General features: G+C 34.6%; 1 protein-coding gene across 4 annotated transcripts; it reads left to right on the top strand.

Moving 5' to 3' along the window:
- Positions 1–4,234: 4,234 nt before the first annotated feature.
- LOC111875990 (3beta-hydroxysteroid-dehydrogenase/decarboxylase) lies at positions 4,235–11,217 on the top strand. Of its 4 annotated transcripts, none has more exons than XM_023872511.3 (14): positions 4,235–4,770; positions 5,267–5,671; positions 5,766–5,855; positions 5,939–6,072; positions 6,154–6,324; positions 6,603–6,728; positions 6,849–6,928; positions 6,987–7,185; positions 7,298–7,403; positions 7,479–7,653; positions 7,728–7,884; positions 8,039–8,105; positions 8,431–8,577; positions 10,966–11,217. In XM_023872511.3, the coding sequence occupies exons 2-14, from the start codon at positions 5,437–5,439 to the stop codon at positions 10,977–10,979; spliced, it is 1,701 nt and encodes a 566-aa protein (XP_023728279.1). In that variant the 5' UTR covers positions 4,235–4,770; positions 5,267–5,436; the 3' UTR covers positions 10,980–11,217. The 4 variants fall into 4 exon arrangements, with proteins under 4 accessions (XP_023728279.1, XP_023728278.1, XP_023728280.1 ...); XM_023872510.3 differs by having other exon boundaries at positions 5,277–5,671; XM_023872512.3 differs by having other exon boundaries at positions 4,235–4,746; positions 5,277–5,671.
- Positions 11,218–11,605: the final 388 nt, after the last annotated feature.

Here is an 11,605-nt window from a genome sequence, read left to right on the forward strand (position 1 = left end):
GAGAGAGTTGAAGCTTGGATGAAGGAATTTGTGAAGAGAAGTTGGAGGAATTCGAGGATAGCACCAAGAGGGCTTGTCGATCTGAAGTCTACATCAGTTTAGGCTCATCTTTAGGGTAAGAATCCTCTGTCTTGAACCCATTTTCCCTTATTGTCATCCATGGTGGTTGTTTTGGGGTTTTTGGAGGATTTCATGAGTCATTTCGGGATTTGAAGATGGATCTGAGGATGCTGCCTCAGATCTGGAGTAGTGATGATCCAAAATAGCATAAAGTCCCTGTTGATAAATGATTGGTGAAGCTATCTTGTCCCAAACCAAAACCCTAAAGTGTAAAATGCCTAGATCTACTTGGATTCACATAAAGTTTGCCACTTTACGTGATGGATAGCTTAAGGAAGGATAGATCTATGGTTTAGAACATTTGCATGGCTTGGAAAGCCTCTGTATGGATTCAAATCTGGTAGTACTCGGCGAGTCACAAAGGTGTACTCGACGAGTTGCTTGAAGATGGTTTGGAACTCGGCAAGTTGAAAGAACAACTCGGCGAGTAGGTTGAAGATAGCCTTGGACTCGGTGAGTCTGTTCTTGGACTCGGCGAGTCTGGTCGTAAGGTCCTATCCTTTTCTTCTGGTTGAGCTGTGAATCAGTGAGTCAAGGGATGACTCGGTGAGTCGAGTATGAAAGGACTCATAGTTGTTGGACTCGGCGAGTCTCGGGGTGACTCGGCGAGTTGAGTCGTGGATTGGGGAAAGTTTTGAGCATGGGGACTCGGCGAGTCATCGGGTTGACTCGGCGAGTAGAGTCAGTCAGGGGTTGACTTTGACTTTGACCAAGGGTTGACCAATTGACTTCCAGGGGCATTTTGGTAATTGTTGGATATTGTTTTGAGTTCAGTGTTTGGTGGTTAGCCAGTGGTGGAGATCGTATCAGTGATCGGAGCAGCTTGGGTTATCTGTTCATTCGGCAGTTTCGAGGTGAGTTATCCTCACTATATCAACAGGATCTAAGGCACCAAGGTCGGCCCTTTATCGGATTGAGATCCGAGTATTTGTTGTTATGATATTGCTTTGATATGTTGCATCCTGGTAGCTAGGGTGGTATATGTTAGAGTCCTGGCTGAGGTCGGTATCCTGAGATGTAGGGTGATGCTATGCTAGTGACCGGTTAGGTCGGTATCCTAGTTAGGATGATGAAATGTTATGTGATCTGTTTCATCGGTTTGTTGACTGTGAATTTTTATTTGATTGTATGTTTATGTGCACATGGTTGTTGGACTGGAGTTGGGTTGCGGCGGGTCCTGCTTTGTGCTGTAGGCCAAGATACCTAGGGCGGATCGATTGTCCTGAAGGCCCAGCAAGCGGTCCGGATAGGCTGTAGGCCCCAAGAGGGCGGACCAGACATGCCGAGGCTCGGAGAGTGGACCAGGCCGACTGAAGGCCCGGTGCGAGCAGACCAGTCATAGTGTAGACTCAGAGAGTGGACCAGGTGGATTGAAGGCCCGGTGCGAGCGGACCAATCACACTGTAGACACGATGTATGTGGCTAGATTCGTAGAGTGGACCAGGTAGATTGAAGGCACGGTGCGGGCGGACCAATCACACTGCAGACTCGAGGTATATGGCTAGACTGGGAGGGTGGACCAGGTGGACTGTTGGCCGGTGCGGCGGACCAGTCACACAGTAGACCCGAAGTGCATGGCTGTTCTGTGATCGGATATAATATGGCATGTTATGCGTGTATGGTATATGTGGTTGGTATTTTGGGGATATCTCACTAAGCTTTCAGGCTTACAGTAGTGATTTTGTGTTTTTCAGGTTCTTCAGGAGACCGTGGCAAGGCAAAGGCGTGATTGTACCGCTCCTCATGTTTATGTTGTGATGTGATTCTGGGAATACTTTAATTTAACTGAATTGAAAACCTTTTGGTAATAATTTAATGAAATCAGGTTGTTTTTGAAAAGTTTAAATTGGTTGGAATTTTTCGGTCGTTACAATCAGAGCATTCATTATCCACTTATCATGAAAAATCAATATCTCAATAGAATTGAACAATTGATCAAAATTTTGAAGGAAAAAAAAAAAGACAATATGAAAATAGCATCAGACCGTCCTGTACCATGGTTACCCAAATCACCAAGTAACCAACAGACTAAATGAAACCTAGAAACAAAAATTAGAAAAAGAGTAAATGTTGATGTTATGACTTTATCTTATAGCAAATGATGGAAAAACTCATATCAAATCCTTACAAGCCTAAATATTTGTATGCATATGACACAGGAGATAAGAGAAATCTGTTAATGAAAAACAGGCTTGAATGAAAAACAATCAAATATGGTGACAAAACACTTCAATTTTGATTTCAAATAATGAAACCACAATGATTAAGCATAAAAAAGGGCATAACTTCGATGAAATCCGTGAAAGAACTATGCATGTTAACTGAAATAAGATAGCATTCAGGGAAAAATAGATTATACCCTTCAGTTATTGGGGTACCCTTTATTTACTTCTTTGGGATGATTCTTTCAATAAGCAAATTGCACAAACTATTTCCATTTATACCCTTTTTCATCCCTGCATAACATCTCTAGAACCTGACATGAATAAAATCAAAAAAAAAATCTAAATGTTTTATTGTTAATGGTACATGAAACATCTTTTACTTGCAATTAAAAAAATAACTAAAGCAAGATACTCAAATCGAATGATAACAGATCTGAGAACCAACACTTACAAAAACATCCAGATGGTTCTTTGAAAGCTATGAAATCTGTTCTTGAAGGAAACATTTTCTGATCAGAAATCAGAATACAAAAAACAAAACCTAGGAACCAACATTGTAGGAAAAACCTCTGCTTTCTTTTATCCACAAAAAAAAAAAACATCAATACCCTTACATATTCAAAACCCTAAAAGGAATTACACAAAAAAACTCGTTATTACATGAAATTGATTGAAAACCAGGAAAAAAAATGAAGACCACGAACCTGGTTATAAAAAAACGACGGTTTCCGTACAAATTGAACCTAGTTCAAATAACATAAATCTATTTAGGGCTAAAAATCGAACTTGGTTCAAGATTTTGAACTAAATGAGAGAGAGAGAGAGGGGGGGGGAGAGAGAGAAAGAGATTATCATCGATTTCGCTTCCCTCCTTTTAGCATCGTTTGTTTTTTGTTCTTGAGTAGGTTGTGATGATTGTTCGGTGGTGGCCTTGATGGATGGTTGTGATGGTGAAATAGCAGTTATAAAAGTGTAGCAGTCGTGCTGATCATGGCAGAGCAGGGGAGAGGCTGTTGGCGAAGGCTTAGGGTTTGTTTAGATATGGGGAGCGAATTCCATCGATATGCACAAAAATATTCAAATCTTGAAATGGGATGAGGGTTTTCTGATGTGATAACCCTATCTTCGATGAATAGGGAACTGCAAATAATCCATTATATTAGGAGATTTGATGTATATATGAAGCCCATCGAATTTTAAAATTGGAATGTATCAAGATTTATGAAATCTGGCTAATAAATAGAATTCAAACTATTTTCCCTGATTTGTTTGGATAAACAATCTCTGATCGGTAATTGAGGAATGTATGCAAATTTTGTGGGATTTGATTGATCTTAAGGTAGACTCAAAATGAGCGGGAATATAAAACATAAGGTGAACTAAAACATGACACATGGTATGAAGGAGGTGTATAAAGAAGACATGTGGCTCCTTAAAGAGTCTTTTATTAGGAAGAGATGTTTTATAATTTTTTTTTTCTTTCATAAAAAACAATAGAACACATCTTAAGAGGTGGGCCAAAAAAATTGGCATATTTAGATGGGTTTTGTTTGAAAAACGCTATCTACATTTCTTTTTCGTAGATAAGTTTCGGACCTTTTTTTATTAACATCTTTTTCTATAACTTTTTCAAGATTTAGACAAAAATCAAACTTTTTTACCTGATAACCACAAATTTGATAGACGCAGCCTGCAAAATCGTCAACAAACATTTTCGATAAAAAAAATCAGAAAAAAATAGCAGGTTTGACTTCCGAAAAAGTTTTAAAAAAGTACGTACTTTTTTTTGCATGTATGAGTTGTGTAATTATTGTTCACTATAAAATTGTTCATATTTTTTATGGAAATCATGATTTCATGTTATGTAACTATTTTCTTGATGTCTTTTTGTGTTAGGAATATTCAAAGATGATTTTCACAGCCAAATAAGTTTTATATTGCTAAAACGAAGCTTCAGGTTTGAGGTTTAATCAACCAATTCGCACGCTTGACATGCAAAAATGTCCACAATGATGTTTTGACAAAAAAAAAAGATAGTGAAAATAATCACAAATTAGACCTACAAAATTATTGCTCACTACGAAATTGTTTATATTTGTTTTTTACCTAAATCAAGATTTTCTGTTTCAAAAAAATACTTTTTGAATTTTTGTTTTTTGATGCAAGAATTGTCAAAGACCGGTGATAATTAATTTAATTTTAGAAAATATGTAATGTTTGAGTGATATTTGCTACTTATTTCGAATGTGAAAATCACATGGGGCTTTTGTAAGAAATGCGAAAAAGAAAACCCTATTTCGGATGTGTTTGATAGTTTGTCATCGAATCATATCGATGTGCATGCTCAGTTGTAATATTCTTTGGAGGTTATATTCCATCGTTCGCCGGATCAGAACTGCAACTACTTTGTCACCGTAGTGAAACCACCGGTGTCCCATTCCGTTTAATCTCCGATTTGCAGGTACCACCTGCACGAAGAATCGTGGTATACGTTCGAAATTTAACTTCGGTTTTTTCTTCACTAGTATATATATAATGGTTCTGTTAGAAAAAAGAAAAGCCAAATTTTGTTTTAGAATACAAATTCCTATAACAAAGTCTTCTTCTTAATGACAATGTGGCATTATCTGATGTGGTTATCACCTTTTTGTGGTAATTATGTGAAGTAGATCCCGACATTGATGTAGAATTTTGTGAAGAAAAAGTTAATTTGGTTCTCAACCCCTGAATGGAAGCATAATTAGGAAACTTTGCTTATAACTATGTATAACTAGTTGTCTGTTAAGCAGCTTATTATTATTACTATTATATTAACATAGATGAATTTCAACTTCTCAGAAAAAGATTGCACATTAAAATGTTCATATCCATTTTTTCTTATTCTAGTAATCTTTATATGGTCAAACGTGATTATAATTTTCTCCTACACAAGAAGAAATTATTTGTCAAATTGAATATAAGACTCATTTGGCTTTTAAAAGTTGAATGCAGGCGGATTGAAAGTTGTAAATATTTGCTTTTGAAAAGGATGGAGCTGTAGGTTGCATTTTGGAGTGTTATTTATAGCTCCAAATAATTGTCTGTGCCAGAAGAAGGTGTGAACTTGTATGTTTATAGGATCACAGGGGCAATTTGGTACCACAAGTACAAAATGGCTGATGCACAAGAGATGTGGTGTCTTGTGACTGGAGGAAGAGGGTTTGTAGCAAGGCATTTAGTGGATATGCTGATCCGTTATGATATATATGCAGTTAGAATTGCAGATATTGGGCCTGATATCAAGCTTGAAAGCCATGAAGAGAGAGGAATTCTTGGGAAAGCATTATCCTCAGGTCGTGCTCAATATGTATCTATGGATCTTCGCAACAAATCTCAAGTATATAAAGGTAACCTTGTTGCTACATCCAAATACCAATTTTACAAATCTATGTCTATTCTTGCTTCTTAGATTTCACATTCACTTTTTTTGTTGTTGTGAAGCTTGTCAAGGAGTTGAAGTTGTTTTTCATATGGCTGCTCCAGATTCATCAATCAATAACCACCAGCTGCATTATTCAGTCAATGTTCATGGTAAATCACTTTTAATATTTATGTCTGAGTTATAAACATTTTACTTTTTTAATAATGACTTGTTGTTGTTTGATGATCTACAGGCACAAAGAACATAATTGATGCTTGTAGTGTGTCAAATGTGAAAAGGCTTATCTATACTAGTTCTCCTAGTGTGGTGTTTGATGGGATACATGGAATACTTGATGGGGTTGAAGCAATGCCATATCCTGCTAAGGTACTCTTTCCATCAATGTCAGAAGAAAAATCATTATCTTTTTTTCTTAAATTAACAATGAGGTGCATTATAATGTTTCAGCACAATGATTCATATTCTTCAACTAAGGCTGAAGGAGAGGCATTAGTTATCAAGGCAAATGGAATGAATGGACTTTTGACATGCTGTATTCGTCCCAGCAGTATTTTTGGTCCTGGTGATAAGTTGCTTGTTCCATCTTTAGTTGCTGCAGCAAGAGCAGGAAAATCAAAGGTAACAGATTACATTTTTTTTTCTCAATCTGAAATTAAATCACATATTCATATATCTAAATGATGCTTATGCATCAACTACTGATGATGTGAAAAAAAGGTTTCCTAACCCTTGGCATTGTTTCTTTGACATTTTTATATCAAATTGACTCTATGCACATGGGTTGGCTTCTTGATTTTATGCACAATATATTACAGTTTTTTTGTTATCTACAAATGACATGATCTTACATGAATACATATAAACATAGACTTAATTTATGAATTCTGAACTAGCAGTTTATGATTGGGGATGGAAAGAACATGTATGATTTCACTTATGTTGAAAATGTGGCACATGCACATGTATGTGCTGAAAGAGCTCTTGCATCAGGAGGCACTGTATCAAAGAGAGCTTCAGGCGAGGTAATACTTAATTTACTTGTATAATCAATCATGATAAAAAAAAAAACACATGTATAGTTAGTAGATTTGAAGTATTTCATACCTTAAAAGGCTATCTATTCATGCATGTTGATTTTCCAGGCTTATTTTATAACTAACATGGAGCCGATCAAGTTTTGGGAGTTCATGGGACTTATTCTTTCAGGCCTTGGCTATGAAAGGTATTATTTGGAGTACATTGTTATGTTGTCTTTATTTCTGATATGATGTAGTTTACAGGCCACAAATCAAGATTCCTGCTTTTGTGATTATGCCAATTGCCCATTTAGTAGAGTGTATATATCAGAGGTTAGCACCCTATGGGATGAAGCCACCACAATTGACACCTTCAAGAATCAGACTCCTCACTTGCAACACAACTTTTACTTCTTTAAAAGCAAATGATCGACTTGGCTACAGACCTATTGTACCACTTCAGGTTCTCACTCATTTCCCATTACTAAATACATCTTTTGTTCCTAACTTACAACACCTAAAACTACGTAGTTTTGAGTAAAAAAAAAAAAACTCATACTCTTGATTTGTTGCAGGAGGGTGTGAAAAGAACTGTTGACTCGTATGCTGATCTCAGAGCTGAACTTTGGCATAGTAAGGAAAGACCTTCTAAAGTCGCTGTATGTCTTGGAAATGGAATTGGTATGGGATTTTGATTAATAATCTAATTAGTTTTTTCATAGTTGAAGTTCATTTTATTTTGTTTATGGGTTGCAGTTGCAGACATACTTCTATGGAGGGATGCAAAAGTGACACTTGGTGCAATGGTGGTTTTGTTTGGATTCTATGTCAATTTTGTAGTACCTGGACAAACTATGATTACTTCCATTTCCAAAGTCTTCATCATAGCAACCATTTTTTTATTTATCCATGGGAGGTTGCCAAATAGTTTGTGAGTATCCTCTAATCTAAAAATAGTATGCTATAAATACAAAAACTTGTAACCCATGGTTTCTTCTGTTTCAGCATGGGATATTCAATTGACAAAATTCCAAAATCAAAGTTTCAGTTCACAGATAAATCATACCACCAAACTGTTTTATCAGTGGCTTCTTCATGGAATTATGCAGCTAATAGTCTAACATCTATTTCCAGTGCAAGTGACTCAAGGATATTCTACAAGGTACTTCCTTCCATTGTATAAACTCTATTCAGCTTGTTATTTCAATTTCTAAACTATATTCTTTAATCAACATTTGTTATTTTGTTTATGTAGCTCTTTGTGTTTTATTCTTTCATATATACTAACAGACTTGTTTTGCTTTCATGATAAAAAGACGGTTATAGCACTCTTCATGCTTGGCTTGATTGGATCCTTGTCACTTCAAAGTTTCTTTTCGAAAGGTTCGTTCTTCATCTTACTAGGATTATTTATTTTGACAACAAGGGCATTCACGTCTTTTGTACTAAAAAGATATCAGTCCCATTCTCGGTCTAATGCATACCAAATGTAATACATGCCTGTTAAGCTCAAAAGAAGATTTGGATATTTTTGTATTAAAAATGGATTGGTCTTATTTGAGAAGAAACAAGAATCATTATATGATGGGATAGATTTTTTAGGAATGAAAATTGATGGTAGTGTGAGATCCCATAAAATTTGAACCAAATGGTTTTTGAAAACTAAATCTTTAATTCACTACAAACAAGTTGTTTTCATTTTTTGCAGTGCTTCCCTTTGCCTTTGTTGCTTTCTACCTTTATGAGCAAAAGGAAAACGAAATCGATGAATTTCTTGAAAAAGGTGTCCCGATCAAACGCTTGTCAAATTCCTTCTTTCCAAGATTATTTAATCCTTCCAAGCCCATTAACAAACGTGAGTAGTTGAACTGTTGACTATTACAAAGTTTGACCACATCTCATTCAGGCATCAGTATGTCCAAAATTGCACGTCTTATAATACAAAAAGAAAAAAAAAAGTATCATAAGACCACACAAGCGCCCCATACTTTCTATTTTTATGGTTATATTTATGTTAAGCATGTTGAATGGCTCTATTGTATTTGTTGTATGGAAGTCATGCATCATTAGGATTGACAGATGTTTTAGTTGGCTCATACTGTTGAGTACGATAGACGATATGAGATGTAAATCAGATACATAGCAGTATAAAAGAGCCTAGTTCCTTCAAGAAGGCCAATTTGTATTGGAATTAAAACTCACATTGTAGTTGTTAAGAATCGAACTTTTGAGACCATTTCTGTGAATATACCACTTTGAAACCATGCCATATACGTTTCCGATGACGATTTTGGATTAAACACGTAACATTTTAATGATTTATTTGTTCATTAAAGATGCATTTAGAAATATATGCGTAATTTTATGACAAAAAAGTGTGATTCGATCATCCATTTTGAGATGTGAACCTTCATTTAACTTGGTAACTATGATTACACGAGCATATTATAGGGCCTACATAACTGGACCACAATGGTCGATAGTGCACCAATTGGATTCCTAATCATAGTGGGTTAAAGTGGGCCACAATCCGTTCGGTTCCATTATCATGGTGGGTAAACTAAATACTAAATAGTGGGCACCCTTTTGTTGTTACCCAAATGCGAGGACTATGATTTTTTATAGAATATTTTACAAAACAGAAATTCCTATAAATGAAGAAAACATTATGTATGATAATAACATTTTAGATGTTAGTGAAAAAACCTTGACTTTTTATAATCTTATGGTTAAGCAGTTACCTATTTAATAAATTCTAAGGATATTTTTTCTAGTTGTATAATAACATATTAATTCGTTCATTACATGAAATTATAGTAGTTAGACACGTAAAGTTAAAAATTTATATTAAAGCGCCCGAAACGTTATATGAAATAAATTGGTGATAAGATAGATGATGTTAAGTTAATTGGCATTGTTTTATATGCTTGAGTAGTTTTGCGTTAAAAATATTATTTTATAAAAGTTAGTTTCTTATAAAAAAAAACCATTAAATATGGAAGAAAAATAGAAGGGTATATGCTAGGAATGGATAATTTAATATTTGTTTGGAGGTACTTGTAATTTGGTCAAAGTCAACTAGGTAGGTATGGCCTTTAGAGTTCATAGCATTTGTTTATACCATGTTTTATTTTCCTTTATTTTGTAGGTATTATTTTACCATTTCAGACTCAATGAGCTGCCGGCTGCGTATGCAGAGTAAAGCTGAACAAGAGTCCATAAAATAATAAAATAAACATAAAATATAAAATTGATTTTTTAAATAAAAATATAGAAATGAGACTCTCTCCCAAGTCCCAAGTGTTGTCCACAGTCCACACACGTCTTTGGAGTTTGGATGTGTGTTTTGTCATTCACTTTTTGTTTTTGGACAAATAAAGCTTGTTAACTTAAAGATGACTTTAAAATTTGGATTTTTTGTACAACCGACCAAAAATAATTCATATTATAGGGTCCCTTTTTGTAGTTATATGAATTATTTAAAAACATTACAACTTTTCTTTTAGTACATGTTCAACCCAAAATTACAAATTATTTTTTCGATCACTTTTCATGTAGAGTTGCTCCAGCAAAACAACAAATATACATCAAAGTTGGTGTTTATGAAGAATATATCACAACATATAGTGTTACATGTAAAAAGAAAATGACAAAAATAGTCATTTACACTAATTGCATTACAAAAATAGCCAAAAAAATCGAAATTACAAAATTAGCCTACGATTTCGCAGATGGAGATGCCCCATCTGCGAAATGAGCATCTCATCTGCGAATGTACAAGCACCTAAAGCATAGTTGTGCTTTAGGTGCTTGTACATTCGTAGGTGCTTTTATTTTTTTTTAATTTTTTTTTTCTGTATATATAGGGGTAATTTCGCAGATGGAATAGGTCCATCTGCGATTTACTCTCATTCTATCTGCGAAATTGTGGTTTTTTTTTAGTTTGACTATAAATGAATTGGTTTGACTACGAAATCATATTGCTATATAAAAAGTTTTGTAGAAAAATATCATTTTGGTTGTTATATAAATCAGGTTCCATTAACTTGCCATCTCCCACCGGTTACGAGACAAACCAAATATTCAATCATTTATTCGAGCAGATTGTCTTACGTCTTAACACTTCTGCTTTCCTTTCCAATTATCTAAACACAAATATTGCTAATATTTTGTTCTCGCTTAAACTTTTTGTTTGTATTTATAACGTTCGAGATCATTAAGATGAATTATATATTCCTATCAGGGAAAGGAAAATGAGGATGTGGGACATGAGAGTTTTCTGTGAAAGGATACCATGATTATATGAGACGTCACTAGAATGGGACCTGAGCAACTTGGGAATTAAGATGTGGAGAAGGAGGATGAGGGTGGGCATGGTCCACCTAAAGTAGTGTACTTTCAAGTATTTCATTTGTTATAGCAATAGCATCCTATTATCTTTTGTACAACATCCAAATACAACATTATACTTCCAAATATTTTGTTTTTATAGAGTTATTATATGATGAAATGAAAGTACGTTGTTATACTAAACAAAGTAATACCTTCTGCCCCGTGCAACGCACGATAAACCTTTTATGTTATATTTAATATTGTGACTTGTGATATTATATTACAAGTTAAATTGATATAAATATATTAAATATATAGCATAAAAAATCTAATACCTTTAATATATTAAAACACAACTTTATCAAGTTATAAAAAGCTAACAAATAGAACGGTTGTTTTTTAAAACATATAAAAATGGTTCTACAACAATTTTATTAAGGCAACCAACATTAAGACCATCTGTATTTTAAAAGAAAACTTTTACTTCCACTTCACCCTGTATACACTTTCTCTCTAATACTTTCCAATAAATCGATGACTTTTTCTTGGAC

Source organism: Lactuca sativa, chromosome 1 (genome assembly GCF_002870075.4).
Source record: "Lactuca sativa cultivar Salinas chromosome 1, Lsat_Salinas_v11, whole genome shotgun sequence".
In the NCBI taxonomy this organism is placed as follows: Eukaryota; Viridiplantae; Streptophyta; class Magnoliopsida; order Asterales; family Asteraceae; genus Lactuca; species Lactuca sativa.